The 19,988-nt window shown below is 35.8% G+C and overlaps 2 protein-coding genes across 2 annotated transcripts in view; one reads left to right on the forward strand and one right to left on the reverse strand.

Annotated features, from left to right (window-relative positions):
• The window catches only part of prpf4 (pre-mRNA splicing tri-snRNP complex factor PRPF4), a 17,091-nt gene extending 5,506 nt beyond the window's left edge, over window positions 1-11,585 (forward strand). The window contains exons 5-15 of the mRNA XM_062030910.1: window positions 449-528; window positions 736-829; window positions 3,624-3,718; window positions 3,796-3,854; window positions 3,999-4,122; window positions 8,146-8,235; window positions 8,335-8,457; window positions 8,545-8,652; window positions 8,759-8,877; window positions 11,233-11,339; window positions 11,441-11,585. Coding sequence (XP_061886894.1) covers window positions 449-528; window positions 736-829; window positions 3,624-3,718; window positions 3,796-3,854; window positions 3,999-4,122; window positions 8,146-8,235; window positions 8,335-8,457; window positions 8,545-8,652; window positions 8,759-8,877; window positions 11,233-11,339; window positions 11,441-11,527 — 1,086 coding nt within the window. The 3' untranslated portion in view covers window positions 11,528-11,585. The remainder of the gene's footprint in view (window positions 1-448; window positions 529-735; window positions 830-3,623; window positions 3,719-3,795; window positions 3,855-3,998; window positions 4,123-8,145; window positions 8,236-8,334; window positions 8,458-8,544; window positions 8,653-8,758; window positions 8,878-11,232; window positions 11,340-11,440) is intronic.
• Window positions 11,586-15,508: 3,923 nt separating this feature from the next.
• On the reverse strand, window positions 15,509-16,216 carry ufc1 (ubiquitin-fold modifier conjugating enzyme 1). Its single transcript, XM_062031925.1, has one exon. The coding sequence runs from the start codon at window positions 16,103-16,105 to the stop codon at window positions 15,596-15,598; it is 510 nt and encodes a 169-aa protein (XP_061887909.1). The 5' UTR covers window positions 16,106-16,216; the 3' UTR covers window positions 15,509-15,595.
• Between the last annotated feature and the right edge of the window lie 3,772 nt (window positions 16,217-19,988).

Genomic DNA, 19,988 nt, shown 5'->3' on the forward strand with positions numbered 1-19,988 from the left:
CACCCTTGTATAAGCCGCAGGGACCAGAACGAGGGGAAAAAGTAGCGGCTTATAGTCCGGAAATGACGGTAAACATATTACTATGAGCAACTAAGCTACGCAATTTTCCGCATTAAACCTATAGGATGTGCTCTCTTTGCGAAGAGAAATTGATCTGATTATATAACAGGTTTATTTTGCGAAGAAAGTATAGTGTGTGACTATTTATTTATCGTATTAAATGTTTTTAAGAAATTTGGTTATAAGTGTGTATGAGTAGTTTTAGAGCACATTCAACAATGCTGTGATCATTTTGGTGACAATAATCGTGATATGAAATTTTCCTATCGTTACATCCCTAACCTCTCTCTCACACACACACACACACGCATACACACACACACACACACACACTCAAGAGTGTTTCGTGACATTAGAAGATGTTTTGTTTTTTCCTGGCCAACTACAGTGTCACCAGACGTGGTACCACGAAGGGCCCGCCCCCCTCAAGGATGCTCGTCTTTGGTTGGCCCGTTACTCTCTGCCCAGGTAATTGGCCAACGACTCGACCAATGAGAGTTCAGTGACACTTTAGTTTGGATTGTTGGTTGTCTTTACGACAAAGGGGTTCCAGAGTATCTTACTTCTGTAAACATTGTTCAAGCCAGCTTGTGTGTGGTGACAGTGTCTTGACCATAGAGTCCTTCAAATCAAATATCAAAATGTGTGTGTTCTGTACTCTGATTGGTCTGCCAGGGCTATTAAGCGTCTGGATGCGGCCAGGGCCCAGAAGGATATGTGTGAGGCAGCCAGAACTGTCCGACAACAAGAGCTCCACAAGACCCTGAGAGTGAGCATAGACTTTTGTTTGTGACTTCAAAATGTTAGCCTTGTAGTTCGGGATGGGAATTGATGATATTATTGATATGTAAGATTTTGATTTGGTTCATTATTGACTCTCATTAGGATAAAAAGAGAACAAACAGGTCAATTAGCATCAACTCTGTTTAGTTGAGAAGTAAAATGACAGCACAAACCCAACAGCCTAGGACTCTTTGAAGTGTTTCCAGTACCGTATTTTCCGGACCATAGGGCGCACGATGAGGTTTTTTTTCACCATGTATAAGGCGCACCGGATTATAGGGCGCATTAAAGGGGTCATATTATTATTCATTTTTTCTAAATGTAAAAGACTTCCTTGTGGTCTACATAACATGTAATGGTGGTTCTTTGGTCAAAATGTTGCATAGATGATGTTTTACACATCATCTTCAAGCCACTTTCTGACAGTCGCTTCAGGATGCGCCGTTTTGCGGGCGGTCTTATTTACGTGGCTCACCTTCGACAGCGTCTTTTCTCCGTCATCTTTGTTGTAGCGGTGTAGCGTGCAAGGACGGGAGTGGAAGAAGTGTCAAAAGATGGAGCTAACTGTTTTAATGACATTCAAACTTTACTTCAGTCAATAAGGGAGCAGCATCTCCTCATCCGTGGCTCACTAGTGCAACAACAACGCCGGAAATGTGACCCGTGAAAAAAACGTCCCACCACAACTCTCTAATAACTCAAGTTCCTTGGGTGAATAATGTAAACTCACTACACCGGTATGTTTTAGCGCTTTCATGGGGAGTTTACTGACAGATATAAGTAAGAACTAGGGATGTCCGATAATATCGGCCTGCCGATATTATCGGCCGATAAATGCGTTAAAATGTAATATCGGAAATTATCGGTATCGTTTTTTTTTATTATCGGTATCGTTTTTTTTGGTTTTTTTTTTTTATTAAATCAACATAAAAAACACAAGATACACTTACAATTAATGCACCAACCTAAAAAAACCTCCCTCCTCATTCACACAAAAGGGTTGTTTCTTTCTGTTATTAATATTCTGGTTCCTACATTATATATCAATATATATCAATACAGTCTGCAAGGGATACAGTCCGTAAGCACACATGATTGTGCGTGCTGCTGGTCCACTAATAGTACTAACCTTTAACAGTTAATGTTACTCATTTTCATTAATTACTAGATTCTATGTAACTATTTTTATATTGTTTTACTTTCTTTTTTATTCAAGAAAATGTTTTTAATTTATTTATCTTATTTTATTTTATAATTTTTTTTTAAAAGTACCTTATCTTCACCATACCTGGTTGTCCAAATTAGACATAATAATGTGTTAATTCCACGACTGCATATATCGGTTGATATCGGTATCGGTTGATATCGGTATCGGTAATTAAAGAGTTGGACAATATCGGAATATCGGATATCGGCAAAAAGCCATCATCGGACATCCCTAGTAAGAACTTTACACTACTTTATATTAGAAATGGCAACAGCGGAGAATGAATGTCCCATAACAAGAAGATAGAGAAAAAGAAGACGCTTATCGACTACGGTGTTGGCACGGACTACAAAGGCGATAGCGCGCAAATTTTCAGGACTTATGGAGATCCCAAATACACATCAACAGGTACCAGAAGGTAAGAAAAGTTGCTTTTGCATAATGCAAAACAAAACGCCAGATATGTCTTACCTTATACACACACCATAATAATACTCCTATGTTGAAGCACAGTACAATCCATCAAGCGGTGTGGCTTCATAGCTTACCAAAGTTGTACTAAAAAATGTTGATAGATTTTTGAGCGCCGTGTGTAATGCTCCATATTTTCAATGGAACATACCGTATTTCCTTGAATTGGCGCCGGGAATATAGTATTCGCCTGCCTAGAATTACAGCCGGGTCAAACTTGTTTCGCAAAATAATTAGCGCATGCTTGGCACTTCCGCCGGGTCAAATATGAGTCATTAAATGACTCCCGCCTCCTGGTGGTAGAGGGGGCTAGTGATCCTTCTTGCGACTACCAGTACTGCAGGAGACAGGTACTGCAGAAGAAGACAACAAGCAGCAAGCATGAGCAGCGTTTGTTTGCTTGCACTTTTAACATGGAGGATTACATATCTAAAATAAAACAGTTCTCTAAACTGGACTTTCAATCGAAGCAGGAGGTAATAATTAAAGGAATATCTCCAGAGACTTTTAAAACTGAAGAAAGATAAGAAAGACTGCCTTTGATCAGAAGCAGCTGCACATGGACCCATTTACAAGTAAAGGTAAGATCATAATAACGTTTTTTTTATTAAATGTGCTTTTCATGATAAGGTAAGCGCCGGAGTGAGAAGAGGTTTTAAAATAATTAGCGCATGCTTGCCCATTCCGCATGGTTTTGGTAAACGCAGGAGTGAGAAGAGGTTTTAAATTAATTAGCGCCCCTGCGGCTATTCAAGGAAATACGGTATACAATTTTGGGGTTGTTTACTTGAGTCATATTGCAGTCCACACGTATCTCTTATGTGTGACTGCCATCTACTGGACACACTTATCATTTCACCATGTACCAAATAAAATAGCTTCGAGGTTGGTAAGCACAACCAAAATGATTGCGTACATTCGGTGCACCGGGTTATAAGGCGCACTGTCGAAATTGGAGAAAATGAAAGGATTTTAAGTGCGCTTTATAGTCCAAAAAATACGATATTTTTTCCTTTTTTTTTTAGAAGGTTTTTGATGATTATTACAATAAAGTTTTTAAGGTTCAATATCGAAAGGTGAAACAAATGTTCTTCTTTTTCAGTACTTGAACAACTTCTGCAGTCAAATCGGCGACGATCGACCAATCAGCTTCTGCCACTTTAGTCCCGACTCCAAAATGCTGGCTACGGCCTCTTGGTAACACGCACACACACACACACACACACACACACTGATTGAGCTAATGTTATGCTAACATCAGCTATTCCCCATAGGAGCGGTTTGTGTAAGCTGTGGTCCGTCCCTGACTGCACCCCGATTCGCACACTAAGAGGTGGGCGGATCCTCACATGTTTGTCAAACCTCCATATGAGGTCACAATTGAGAAAAAGTTTGTGAAATGTGTGACAATTGAGATGTAGGAATGAGGGTTTTAATCACGTTGTTGGTTCATATCGCTGTCTTTCTATGTCTGAAGGTCACAACACCAACGTGGGAGCGGTGGTTTTTCGTCCGCAGGCCGGAGTGTCTCTCGACCAATCAGATGTCAGTTTGGCCTCTTGTGCTGCAGATGGATCAGTGAAGCTTTGGAACCTGGAAAGGTAAGACAGCAGGAAGCAAGCAGAAGGATAAGGAGGGCGACTCGATCGCTGTAGTAGCAAAAAAAAAAAAAACCGGGTTGACGCTAGGAGGGAAGGACAAAAACTGGATTTCCAGGCAAAAATGTAAAGTTTTGACGGCTAGGAAGAAGACACGTTTTGTAGGCAGTCAGCACTGCATTCGAAGGAGACGAAGTGGGGGCATGGCTGCTTTAGCAAACTGGAGAAGAATTCTCACAAGAACTCAAAGGCCTACTGAAACCCACTACTACCGACCACGCAGTCTGATAGTTTATATATCAATGATGAAATCTTAACATTATAACACATGCCAATACGGCCGGGTTAACTTATAAAGTGACATTTTAAATTTGCCGCTAAACTTCCGGTTCGAAACGCCTCTGAGGATGACGTATGCGTGTGACGTAGCCCGGCGAACACGGGTATGCCTTCCACATTGAAGCAGATACGAAAAAGCTCTGTTTTCATTTCATAATTCCACAGTATTCTGGACATCTGTGTTCGTGAATCTGTTTCAATCATGTTCATTGCATTATGGAGAGGGAAACCGAGCAAGCAAAGAAGAAAGTTGTCGGTGCGAAATGGACGTATTTTTCGAACGTAGTCAGCCACAACAGTACACAGCCGGCGCGTCTTTGTTTACATTCCCGAAAGATGCAGTCAAGATGGAAGAACTCGGATAACAGAGACTCTAACCAGGAGGACTTTTGATTTGGATACACAGACGCCTGTAGAGAACTGGGACAACACAGACTCTTACCAGGATTACTTTGATTTGGATGACAAAGACGCAGACGTGCTACTGTGAGTATGCAGCTTTGGCTTTTTTTTGCGTATGTACGTAACTTTTTTAAAATATATAAGCTTTATGAACCTTGGGTTAGGTGAACGGTCTTTTGGGCTGAGTGATTGTGTGTGTTGATCATGTGTTTGAATTGTATTGGCGTGTTCTATGGAGCTAGGAGCTAGCAGAGGAGCTAGGAGCTAGCATAACACGTACCGTACCGTACGTGCGCGTCACGTACGTAACTTTTTAAAAATATATAAGCTTTATGAACCTTGGGTTAGGTGAACGGTCTTTTGGGCTGAGTGATTGTGTGTGTTGATCAGGTGTTTGAATTGTATTGGCGTGTTCTATGGAGCTAGGAGCTAGCAGAGGAGCTAGGAGCTAGCATAACAAACACGCAGGTGTTATTATGCAGGATTAATTTGTGGCATATTAAATATAAGCCAGGTTGTGTTGTGGCTAATAGAGTATATATATGTCTTGTGTTTATTTACTGTTGTAGTCATTCCCAGCTGAATATCAGGTACCGTGAGTATGCAGCCTTGGCTGCTAAACATTCGATAACTTGACCGTATGTGCGCGTCACGTACGTAACTTTTTAAAAATATATAAGCTTTATGAACCTTGGGTTAGGTAAACGGTCTTTTGGGCTGAGTGATTGTGTGTGTTGATCAGGTGTTTGAATTGTATTGGCGTGTTCTATGGAGCTAGGAGCTAGCAGAGGAGCTAGGAGCTAGCATAACAAACACGCAGGTGTTTTTATGCAGGATTAATTTGTGGCATATTAAATATAAGCCTGGTTGTGTTGTGGCTAATAGAGTATATATATGTCTTGTGTTTATTTACTGTTGTAGTCATTCCCAGCTGAATATCAGGTCACCCCCGGCTCTCACAGCATCTTCCCTATCTGAATAGCTTCAACTCCCCACTAGTCCTTCACTTGCACTTTACTCATCCACAAATCTTTCATCCTCGCTCAAATTAATGGGGAAATTGTCGCTTTCTCGGTCCGAATCTCTCTCACTTCATGCGGCCATCATTGTAAACAATAGGGAACTTTGCGTATATGTTCAACTGACTACGTCACGCTACTTCCGGTAGGGGCAAGCCTTTTTTTTATCAGATACCAAAAGTTGCAATCTTTATCGTCGTTGTTCTATACTAAATCCTTTCAGCAAAAATATGGCAATATCGCGAAATGATCAAGTATGACACATAGAATAGATCTGCTATCCCCGTTTAAATAAAAAAAATTCATTTCAGTAGGCCTTTAAATAAATGCCCTGTCAGATATGGAAACATTATTGGGGAGAATTATTAACAATGAGATTAATTTTCATTCTTAAATGAGGTCTCCGGCAAAGAAGTGAACCTTTCTCATGCAGGGCAAAAAGGCTGATGCTTGGTTACTACTATCTACTTCTTTGTTTTTTTAATTTAATAAAAAAAATACATAATTTTTTTTAAATACAGTGTTCCCTTGTTTAATGTGGCAGTTACGTTCCAAAAAATACCAGCTTTAAGTGAAATCCGTGTAGTAGAAGTTTGTTTTTTTCTTCGTTTTTTATGTGTTTTCATTCATAATGTTTTTTCATTTACAGGATTTTTTTATTTATTTACTGTGAATGTTTTTTTTGTTTACAGCTTGTTTTTTTCCATTGATTGTTTTTTTCATTTACAGTACTGTACAGTGTATGTTGTTTTGCTACTTATACACTACCGTTCAAAAGTTTGGGGTCACCCAAACAATTTTGTGGAATAGCCTTCATTTCTAAGAACAAGAATAGACTGTCGAGTTTCAGATGAAAGTTCTCTTTTTCTGGCCATTTTGAGCGTTTAATTGACCCCACGAATGTGATGCTCCAGAAACTCAATCTGCTCAAAGGAAGGTCAGTCCTGTAGCGTCTGTAACGAGCTAAACTGTTTTCAGATGTGTGAACATGATTGCACAAGGGTTTTCTAATCATCAATTAGCCTTCTGAGCCAATGAGCAAACACATTGTACCATTAGAACACTGGAGTGATAGTTGCTGGAAATGGGCCTCTATACACCTATGTAGATATTGCACCAAAAACCAGACATTTGCAGCTAGAATAGTAATTTACCACATTAGCAATGTATAGAGTGTATTTCTTTCAAGTTAAGACTAGTTTAAAGTTATCTTCATTGAAAAGTACAGTGCTTTTCCTTCAAAAATAAGGACATTTCAATGTGACCCCAAACTTTTGAACGGTAGTGTATATATTTTAAGTCTGCAAAAGCCCTAACCACACACTTTATAAACTTTTCTCACATTTCTCTCGTTTAAACACTCTCAAAGTTCAAACCTTTGTGGATTTAAAAATATAAGTACAGTACACTACTGTATTAAAGAACCTGTTTTTTAGTGCTCTAAGATTTTTTTAACCTATAAATAAGCCCGGGTTTTATCATAAAGCCTGCAGCATTTCCACACATAACCAGAGTGAGTCACACCATCTTTTTGGGACTTAAATCCTGCACTTTTGGTTTCGTCCTACATTATGAAGGTGCGAGAGGGCATTCCTTTCCAAAATACGCCTGTCTCATCCATATTAAATACTTGTTCAGGATTATATCCCCCACCACAGTATACATTCTGTACTGTACAGCAGTGGTCCCCAACCTTTTTGTAGCTGCGGACCGGTCAACGCTTGAAAATTTGTCCCACGGACCGGTGGGAGGGGGGGGGGGGTGTATTTAAAATTTTTTTTTTTTTTTTTTTTTTTTTACATAAATAAATACAATCATGTGTACTTACGGACTGTATCCCTGCAGACTGTATTGATCTATATTGATATAGAATGTATATATTGTGTTTTTTATGTTGATTTCATTAAAAAAAAAAATAATAACAATATTTTTTATTTTTTTTAATTTATTTATTTTTTTTTTTTTAATTCTTGTGCGGTTGGGGACCACTGCTGTACAGGACACATGGCATGAAGAAGATTGATTGACAATGGTCTACAGTCTTTTAGCCAATCAGGACGCAGAACACTGCGCATTCATACGCTGTAAAAAAAAAAGCATGTAAAAAAATTACACACAAAAAAAAGCGAGGGAGCGCTGTACTGGTATAATATGTGTATTTATTGTATCTGCTGATGTAGTTCTGATATATACATTAATATGCGAAATATCGATAATCGGTCAATCCCTAGTGAAAAGTAACAAATTCTCTCTGTGGTTACCATAGTGACGAGCCAGTGGCGGACATCGAGGGTCACAGTGAGCGAGTGTCCCGCGTTTGTTGGCATCCGTCTGGAAGGTTCCTGGGAACTACATGGTAAATCACGCTCCTACTAACCCACATGCTAACAATAGCCTCCACATTCTACAGTATGTACGATGCCCCGCCCCCCCCGTCACACCTGTGTGCTTGTAGCTACGACAATTCATGGCGTCTTTGGGACCTGGAAGTTCAGGAGGAGATTCTTCATCAAGAAGGACACAGTAAAGGAGTTCATGACATCCATTTTCATCCTGATGGATCACTGGCTGCTACTGGGTAAGTACTACTGCTACATTAGTACATTACTACTATACAACTTTACAGTACAATATACACACATCTTTACTATCATACACACCATAGTGGACTGGATTCCTTTGGGAGAGTTTGGGATCTCCGCACAGGACGCTGTGTCGTCTTCCTTGAAGGACACCTGAAAGAGATCTACAGCGTGCACTTCTCACCTAACGGGTCAGCCAATCACAAGAGAGCACATCAGACCCACTTTGGGTTCACGTTGAAGGTGAAGCGAAAGGACGGAGCTTAAATGTTTTTACTTGACGTATGTTCTTCTCAGCTACCACCTCGCAACAGGAAGTGGAGACAACACCTGTAAGGTTTGGGATCTGAGGAACAGGAAGTGTCTGTACACAGTCCCCGCCCACCAGAACCTGTTGTCAGGTGTCCGATTCCAGCGTAAGATGTTTTCCAAGTCAATGTGGTGTCAAACCCGTTTTCATTGGGGGCCACTTTGCAGTTATGGCTGCCTTCAGAGGGCCACTTATAACAGTGAATAATATAAACATTTTAAATTGCTTCATTACACAATTATGTATTGTTATATATTTTAACGTAAACTGTAAGAAAAATATGTAGATTTTAGAGAAAAGTTTAGCTGCCGAAATTTTACCATAAAATGTACCATGTTTTTTTTTACTATGTATACTGTAAATGGAAAAACAATATTACACTTTTTTGTTTTGCGTTTTTACGGTAAAATTCTGGCAACTGAGCTAACAGTTTTTTTACCGAAAAATAATTTTTACATTGTACAATTTGATGGATAAGTTGCTTCAAAATCAAGAGTCAAGCAAATATTTAAGTACTTATTTTGATGTTTGGAATGTGTGATAATATATTTGTAATATATACTATATACATTTTTAAATTGCTTCATTACACAATTATTTATTGTTATACATTTTTATGTACACTGTAAGAAAAATATGTAGATTTTAGAGTAAAGTTTAGCTACGGAAATTTTACCATAAAATGTACCATGTTTTACCATAATTTTACTATAATAATACCATGTTTTACCATAATAATAACCATGTTTTACCATAATAATACCATGTTTTACCATAATTTTACCATAAAATGTACCATGTTTTTTACTATGTATACTTTAAATAGAAAAACAGTACCACTGTTTTACTGTAAAATCTACGGTCGTTGTTTTTACGGTGTATTACTGTAAATGGAAAAACAATATTACACTTTTTTGTTTTGTGCTTTTACGGTAAAATTCTGGCAACTGAGCTAACAGTTTTTTACCGAAATAATAATTTTTACATTGTACAATTTGATGGATAAGTTGCTTCAGAATCTAGAGTCAAGCAAATATTTAAGTACTTATTTTGATGTTTGGAATGTGTGATAATATATTTGTAATATATACTATATACATTTTTAAGTTGCTTCATTACACAATTATTTATTGTTATAAATTTTTATGTGCACTGTTAGAAAAATATGTAGATTTTAGAGTAAAGTTTAGCTACCGAAATTTTACCATAAAATGTACCATGTTTTTTACTATGTATACTGTAAATGGAAAAACAGTACCACTGTTTTACTGTAAAATCTACGGTCGTTGTTTTTACGGTGTATTACTGTAAATGGGAAAACAATATTACACTTTTTTGTTTTGCGTTTTTACGGTAAAATTCTGGCAACTGAGCTAACAGGTTTTTTACCGAAAAATAATTTTTACATTGCACAATTTGATGGATAAGTTGCTTCAAAATCAAGCGTCAAGCAAATATTTAAGTACTTATTTTGATGTTTGGAATGTGTGATAATATATTTGTAATATACTATATACATTTTAAATTGCTTCATTACAGAATTATTTATTATGTATTTTTACGTACACTGTAGGAAAAATATGTAGATTTTAGAGTAAAGTATAGCTGCCAAAATGTTTTCGTAAAATGTACAATATTTTTTTACTATGTATACTGTAAATGACAAAACAGTACCACTGTTTTACTGTAAAATCTATGGTCGTTTTTACGGTGTATTACTGTAAATGGAAAAACAATATTACGCATTTTTTGGTTTTGTGTTTTTACGGTAAAATACTAGGAACTGAGCTACCAGTTTTTTACCGAAAAAATAATTTTTACATTGTACAATTTGATGGATAAGTGGATGAGTCAAGCAAATATTTAAGTACTTATTTTGATCTTTGGAATATTAGATTAAGTTTATAATATATGAAATTGCATACAGTACATGTATTTTTTTCTGTCAAAATAGAAAGTTGACTTAATTTAGAAAGAAATAGACGCATGGTAATTCCAGGCCTTTGCGGGCCACATAAAATGAAGTGGCGGACCAGATACTTGAGTTTGACACGTGTGATATAAATCAGTGGTCCCCAACCACTGGGCCGCGGCCCTTGATTGGTACCGGGCCGCACAAGAATTTTTTTTTTTTTTTTTTTTTTTTTTTAATGAAATCAACATAAAAAACACAATATATACATTCTATATCAATATAGATCAATACAGCCTGCAGGGATACAGTCCGTAAGCACACATGATTGTATTTATTTATGTAAAAAAAAAAATTTTTTTTTTTTTAAATACACCCCCCCACCGGTCCGTGGGACACATTTTCAAGCGTTGACCGGTCCACAGCTACAAAAAGGTTGGGGACCACTGATATAAATGATTCAGCTCAAAAGTATGACCTTGTTGGATGTTCGCCTTTGGTCTTAGCATTGATGCTAATGTGTGTGTGTATGTGTGTGTGTGCCTACAGCAACAGACGGCCACTTCCTGTTGACGTGCGCATATGACAACATGGCAAAGGTTTGGAGTCATCCTGGTTGGATGCCGCTGAAGACCCTGGCAGGACACGAGGGAAAGGTAAAATCTTTGCTTTATTTTGATGTTTTTTGAAGAAAATCTAATGTTAAGCACATTCTTTTTGTCACATTTCTTTTTTTTTTGTCACATTTCTTTTTTAGGTGATGGGCGTGGACGTGTCACCTGATGGCAAACTGATCGCCACGTGCTCCTACGACAGAACTTTTAAACTTTGGGTGTCTGAGTGATTTAATCTCATTGGTTTTTTTTTAAAATAAAATATGGCTTTTGTCCATGTGTTCCCGAGCAAGTGACGTGTATTTCTGGTCTTGTCATCCTCGTCCGCGCAGAAGGGTGACACGGCCGTGCGGCTGGATCAAAAGAGACGTCGGAGACGCTGTACTGAACCAAAAGTTGCTTTATTACAAGCGAGTGTCATTATACAGGACTGCAGTTCCTGGAGGAGGTCAGGTCAAAAATGAAGCACTCCTAACTTGGAGAAGCCAATCCATCAGTTTTATATATTTACCTCCTAGGAGCGGCATGGCGTAGAGCGTAAAGCGGCCGTGCCAGAAACCTGAGGGTTGCAGGTTAGCTCCCCGCCTCTTGACATCCAAATCGCTGCTGTTGTGTCCTTGGGCAGGACACTTCACCCTTGCCCCCGGTGCCGCTCACACTGGTGAATGAATGATAGGTAGTGGTCGGAGGGGCCGTAGGCGCAAACTGACAGCCTCGCTTCCGTCAGTCTACCCCAGGGCAGATGTGGCTACAAATGGTTACTCACATCTCTGTGAGCGCTTTGAGTATCTAATAATAGAAAAGTGCTATATAAAATCTAATCCATTATTATTATTATTATTTACCTCCTGTATGTTAGTGTGTGTGCTAAGTCAGGAAAGCGCATCCTGGCCATAAAGGGGATGTTTGTGTGTAAGTGACTGAAAACAAAAACAGATGCCGGTCGTATCTTAGTTAAGTTAAAAGTTAAAATACCAATGATTGTCTCACACACACACTAGGTGTGGTGAAATTTGCATTTGACCCATCCCCTTGTTCACCCCCTGGGAGGTGAGGGGAGCAGTGAGCCGCAGCGGTGGCCGCGCCCGGGAATCATTTTTGGTGATTTAACCCCCAATTCCAACCCTTGACGCTGAGTGTCAAGCAGGGAGGTAATGGCTACCATTTGTATAGTCTTTGGTGTGACTCGGCCGGGGTTTGAACTCACAACCTACCCGTCTCAGGGCGGACACTGAGTAGATGTTGTCATTAAGCTAAACATGTAGTCTCTTCTCACGGATAGGGCCATCACCTTTGCATAGCAAGGTCCAATTTTATTGCCTTTTCTTCCGCAAGAACTAATCCATTACCCACACAAATGTCAGTACTAAAGGGCCCCAACTCAAATGCTACTGTAGCGGTAAAGTCCTATACTCTTACTGCTACTGGTTGCCGAATATAAATGAAGCTAGTTTAGACCGTACTTGCCAACCCTCCCGAATTTTCCGGGAGACTCCCGAAATTCAGCGCCTCTCCCGAAAACCTCCCGGGACAAATATTCTCCTGAAAATCTCCCGATTTTCAGCCATAGCTGGAGGCCACGCCCCCTCCAGCTCCATGCGGACCTGAGTGAGGACAGCCTTTTTTTTTACGTCCGCTTTCCCACGATATAAACAGCGTGCCTGCCCAATCACGTTATTCCATATGAGGCGTCCGGCATACCGCCGATGAGCATGGTGCAGATGGAGAAGATCTTCTCGGCGTCCGTGTTGGCGCACACGTTGCCAAAGCCGACGCTGGTCAGGCTGCTGAGGGTGAAGTAGAGGGCGGCGATGTACGAGCTGCGCACCGACGGGCCGCCGACCGTGTTGTTGACGTAGGGCATCTCCAGGCGTTTGCCCAGCTCATGGAGCCATCCCTGGGGAAGAGACGGGAGGACAACAGGGTGACAAGAACTAAATCATCCAGACTAGAGATAAGATGTATTATTATGTTTATCTTACCTAAAAATAAATATATTTATTAATTTTAAAAAAAATAAAAAAATTTACTATATTTTGCTAGGAACATCAAAATTAAGTGTATTTTTATTTGTATTTTTTCTGACTCCTTATTACATCCAGCCATAGAATTATACATTAAAATAAACATATTTGAAATAATTAATTTCAAATTATCATAATACTTCATTGAAAATGACCATATTTAAATATTAAAATAATTGCTTGTTTAACAACTTTAGCATTTTATTCATTACATTTTGAAGCTCTCAGAAGCCAAGTTATGTTATATTCCTTAAGATTTATTTATGCAAGTTGGAAGTATCAATTATCTAAACACAATTTTGTTTGCATATTTTCAGGATATATATATATATATATATATATATATATATATATATATATATATATATATATATATATATATATATATATATATATATATATATATATATATATATGAGTTCACCAAGTCAACTATTTCATATATTATATGAAATACTTGACTGGTGAATTCTAGCTGTAAGTATACTCCTCCCCTCTTAACCACGCCCCCATATGGCTCTAACACAGACCTGGGCAAATTAAGGCCCGGGGGCCACATGCGGCCCGTTGAGCTTTTCAATCTGGCCCGCCGAACATTCCCAAATATTTTTTTTTAGATCTTTAAGATGGAAAGTGTAGCTGCCATTATGATGTGCAGTGATGTTTTCTAATGACCGTAAGTCTTCAACTATACAAAGTATTTCAATAGTTGGAATCTGCGCTTCTAATTAGTTATTATGGTCATCTACGTCACAGCAGCTCAGACGAGGCACCAAGCAGTGTGGGCGGGAAGCGTTTCCACAGACGCGGAAGGAGATTTTCACAACAAAGTTCTAAAGCTTAGTGATGTATAGAATAGAATAGAAAGTACGTTATTGATCCCTGGGGGGAATTCAGCAAATATCAGATATATCAGATTGTAGGTGGGTTTATATTGTACCCTTCGCGTTTATATTTCACTGTTTGTTGCATTTTTGTTGCCTTTCACTTGATTGTAAAATATGTCGATCGAAGGTGGGTGTGACATTCATATTTTGTCAATATTCAGTGTTTTATCGTTCATAGAAAAATTTAAAATTCCATTACGTTTTTTAAGGCAGTCTGTCATTACGTTTTTAGCATTCAATCAGACATTATTGTGAGGTTTTGTATTAGTGTTCCTTAAAATAGATATACCGGCCCCCAGACACATTTTTTTTCTCTAAATGTGGCCCCCGAGTCAAAATAATTGCCCAGGCCTGCTCTAACAGCTACTATTTACTTAAACCTGGTGGTTCGCTTCCTCCAAGATGAATATAAACATTCACCATATGCAAAACATATTAGTTAATTCACTTCACAAGTTTGTCTGATTTCACAGCAACTCTGTAGACCAGACAGGACCCTTGTGAGCGCAAGCCTGTGCTAATGACGTCACTATGACGTAGCATCCTCGCTAAGTATATGCTGCCTTTCAAGTCGGCTTACTTGAACCTGCTGGGCTAAGTGCACATATTTATTTTACTAGGGGTGTCCGATAATGGATTTTTGCCGATATCCGATATTCCGATATTGTCCAACTCTTTAATTACCGATACCGATACCAACCGATATATACAATCGTGGAATTAACACATTATTATGTCTAATTTGGACAACCAGGTATGGTGAAGATAAGGTACTTTTAAAAAAGAATTATAAAATAAAATAAGATAAATAAATTAAAAACATTTTTTTGAATAAAAAAGAAAGTAAAACAATATAAAAACAGTTACATAGAAACTAGTAATTAATGAAAATGAGTAACATTAACTGTTAAAGGTTAGTACTATTAGTGGAGCAGCAGCACGCACAATCATGTGTGCTTACGGACTGTATCCCTTGCAGACTGTATTGATATATATTGATATATAATGTAGGGACCAGAATATTAATAACAGAAAGAAACAACCCTTTTGTGTGAATGAGGAGGGAGGTTTTTTGGGTTGGTGCATTAATTGTAAGTGTATCTTGTGTTTTTTATGTTGATTTAATTTAAAAAAAAACAAACAAAAAAAACATACCGATAATAAAAAAAAACGATACCGATAATTTCCGATATTACATTTTAACGCATTTATCGTCCGATAATATCGGCAGGCCGATATTATCGGACATCCCTATATTTTACTCTACTTGAATCAAGAACATGATAACAGTTTGGATTATAACACATTTATTTTGTTATGGTTTAAATGTGTTTTGATAGTTCTGGAACTATATTGAAAACTGAAAAGTGTCCACGCGTCATTAGCGTCACTCCACGTTGCGCTGCTGCTCCTTGTGGATCACGTGACCCTTGCTGATCAGGTCCGGGATCTCCACGGCCATCCACGGTCCGAGTCCGAGCGCCATCAGGTGGGCCAGGCCGAAACGCGGCGCGTTGCGGCCCCACAGGGGCGCGAAGTGTTCGGTCAGGCAGATCTTCCCGCCGCGGTACATCTTGGCCGTCTTCCCGTCCAATTCCGGCACCGCCACTTCCGGCGCCGTGTACGGATACGTCACCGGGATGTCGAACTCCAAGCGGAATTCGTAGCGCAGCAGCTCGTGGATGAACCAGAACGTGCCGGTCCAACGCGTGCCGTCCGCGTTGGACTCCAGGCGGAACCAGTCGTTGTCTGCCGCCTTGTTCTGTTCCACGAAGTGGATCAGAGCCTGATATTCCTCCTTCAGACGCTGCGGCCACTGCGCGCGGTCCCGTGGCCCTGCGTGCGTTTTCAGCAGCGGGATCTGAGACACGGCTTTGCGCGTACTCTCGTCCGCCATCGGACGTGCGTGTGAAGGGATCGTGCGAAACCCACAAACAACCCAGTTCGGCTGAGACGCCACTCCTAGTACGGCTCGACGAAACTGACGTGGACTTCCGGTGAGAGCTGTTTCCTCTACGGAGCTTTCAAAATAATGTCGATGTTTTGGACCATTTCATTTCTCACTGTGGTATTATTCATAATTATGATATGTTGTTTAGCCATAAAATGTAAATTATTGTATCTCTTTTACACCAACTCACTCGGTATTTGTGTATTTAGCAATTTTTTTTCTTCAACATAAGATGATAAAAAAAATTATATAAAAAAAAATACAAATAAGCATTTCTTTTGTAATTTTTTTTTAAAATATGTACTTACAAATTAAGTAACTACAACACAAAACTAATAAAAACATCATATTACAAGTTACTTTCTTAAATTTGTCTCTGATGGTATTTAAAAAATTTTTTTTTTAAAACCTTTATTTATAAATTTCAACATTTACAAACAGTTGAGAAATAATAATCAAAGTAAGTACCAAAACAGCGCCAGGGGGTTGTAAATTCAAAGTAAATAAAATAGAATGCAAAATATTTATATATATATATATATATATATATATATATATATATATATATATATATATATATATATATATATATATATATATATATATATATATATATATATATATATATATATATATTACAAAATAATTTCAGTAAATAACTTACATTTGGAACACAGCATCATCGTTTTCACAGCTTTTTGGTTGTTAGAGGTAGAGAGTGTTTTAACGTAGAGTTCTAATTCTTTTTTTTAAAGGCACAAAAAACAGGTCGGGTATTGAGAAACTTACATTTATGAATATAAAACTTAGCCAATAGTATAATGAGGTCACAAGGGTAAAATTCCTTTTAAAATTGTTTTTCATACAGTGTAAATCCAAAAAGCACATCTTTAAAACAAAACACAAATTTAAATAATTTTCTTCAACTTTATTTCAATAAAAATATGATGATAAAAAATTATATATATAAAAAAAAATACAAATAAGCATTTCTTTTGTAATTTTTTTTCAAAATATGTACATACAAATTAAGTAACTACAACACAAAACTAATAAAAACATCATATTACAAGTTACTTTCTTAAATTTGTCTCTGATGGTAGTTTTTTTTTTTTTTTTTAAACCTTTATTTATAAATTTCAACATTTACAAACAGTTGAGAAATAATAATCAAAGTAAGTACAAAAACAGTACAAAACAGCACCAGGGGGTTGTAAATTCAAAGTGAATAAAATAGAATGCAATATATATATATATATATATATATATATATATATATATATATATATATATATATATATATATATATATATATATATATATTACAAAATAATTTCAGTAAATAACTTACATTTGGAACACAGCATCATCGTTTTCACAGCTTTTTGGTTGTTAGAGGTAGAGAGTGTTTTAACGTAGAGTTCTAATTCTTTTTTTTAAAGGCACAAAAAACAGGTCGGGTATTGAGAAACTTACATTTATGAATATAAAACTTAGTCAATAGTATAATGAGGTCACAAAGGTAAAATTCCTTTTAAAATTGTTTTTCATACAGTGTAAATCCAAAAAGCACATCTTTAAAACAAAACACAAATTTAATTTTTTTCAACTTTATTTCAATAAAAATATGATGATAAAAAATAATACAAAAAAAATAAATACAAATGAGCATTTCTTTTGTAATTTTTTTTCAAAATATGTACATACAAATTAAGTAACTACAACACAAAACTAATAAAAACATCATATTACAAGTTACTTTTTTAAATTTGTCTCTGATGGTAGTTGTTTTTTTGTTTTTTTTAAACCTTTATTTATAAATTTCAACATTTACAAATAGTTGAGAAATAATTATCAAAGTAAGTACAAAAACAGTACAAAACAGGGCCAGGGGGTTGTAAATTCAAAGTAAATAAAATAGAATGCAATATATATATATATATATATATATATATATATATATATATATATATATATATATATATATATATATATATATATATATATATATATATATATATATATATATATATATATAATTACAAAACAATTTCAGTAAATAACTTACATTTGGAACACAGCATCATCGTTTTCACAGCTTTTTGGTTGTTAGAGGTAGAGAGTGTTTTAACGTAGAGTTCTAATTCTTTTTTTAAAGGCACAAAAAACAGGTCGGGTATTGAGAAACTTACATTTATGAATATAAAACTTAGCCAATAGTATAATGAGGTCACAAAGGTAAAATTCCTTTTAAAATTGTTTTTCATACAGTGTAAATCCAAAAAGCACATCTTTAAAACAAAACACAAATTTAATTTTTTTCAACTTTATTTCAATAAAAATATGATGATAAAAAATAATATTAAAAAAAAAAATACAAATAAGCATTTTTTTTGTATTTTTTTTTCAAAATATGTACATACAAATTAAGTAACTACAACAAAAAACTAATAAAAACATCATATTACAAGTTACTTTTTTAAATTTGTCTCTGATGGTAGTTGTTTTTTTTTTAAACCTTTATTTATAAATTTCAACATTTACAAACAGTTGAGAAATAATTATCAAAGTAAGTACAAAAACAGTACAAAACAGGGCCAGGGGGTTGTAAATTCAAAGTAAATAAAATAGAATGCAATATATATATATATATATATATATATATATATATATATATATATATATATATATATATATATATATTACAAAATAATTTCAGTAAATAACTTACATTTGGAACACAGCATCATCGTTTTCACAGCTTTTTGGTTGTTAGAGGTAGAGATTGTTTTAACGTAGAGTTCTAATTCTTTTTTTAAAGGCACAAAAAACAGGTCGGGTATTGAGAAACTTACATTTATGAATATAAAACTTAGCCAATAGTACAATGAGATTACAAAGGTAAAATTCCTTTTAAAATTGTTTTTCATACAGTGTAAATCCAAAAAGCACATATTTAAAACAAAACACAAATTTATTTTTTTTCAACTTTATTTCAATAAAAATATGATGATAAAAAATAATATAAAAAAAAAATACAAATAAGCATTTCTTTTGTAATTTTTTTTTCAAAATATGTACATACAAATTAAGTAACTACAACAAAAAACTAATAAAAACATCATATTACAAGTTACTTTTTTAAATTTGTCTCTGATGGTAGTTGTTTTTTTGTTTTTTTTTAAACCTTTATTTATAAATTTCAACATTTACAAACAGTTGAGAAATAATTATCAAAGTAAGTACAAAAACAGTACAAAACAGGGCCAGGGGGTTGTAAATTCAAAGTAAATAAAATAGAATGCAATATATATATATATATATATATATATATATATATATATATATATTACAAAATAATTTCAGTAAATAACTTACATTTGGAACACAGCATCATCGTTTTCACAGCTTTTTGGTTGTTAGAGGTAGAGAGTGTTTTAACGTAGAGTTCTAATTCTTTTTTTAAAGGCACAAAAAACAGGTCGGGTATTGACAAACTTACATTTATGAATATAAAACTTAGCCAATAGTACAATGAGATTACAAAGGTAAAATTCCTTTTAAAATTGTTTTTCATACAGTGTAAATCCAAAAAGCACATATTTAAAACAAAACACAAATTTAATTTTTTTCAACTTTATTTCAATAAAAATATGATGATAAAAAATAATATATAAAAAAAAAATTACAAATAAGCATTTCTTTTGTAATTTTTTTTTCAAAATATGTACATACAAATTAAGTAACTACAACACAAAACTATTAAAAACATAATATTACAAGTTACTTTTTTAAATTAGTCTCTGATGTTAGTTGTGTATTTAGCTCT

Source organism: Entelurus aequoreus, linkage group LG21 (genome assembly GCF_033978785.1).
Source record: "Entelurus aequoreus isolate RoL-2023_Sb linkage group LG21, RoL_Eaeq_v1.1, whole genome shotgun sequence".
Lineage (NCBI taxonomy): Eukaryota > Metazoa > Chordata > Actinopteri > Syngnathiformes > Syngnathidae > Entelurus > Entelurus aequoreus.

Bases quoted from the DNA above. Each gene is read 5' to 3' on its own strand.
- ufc1 (XM_062031925.1), bottom strand. From the start codon at position 16,105: ATGGCGGACGAGAGTACGCGCAAAGCCGTGTCTCAGATCCCGCTGCTG.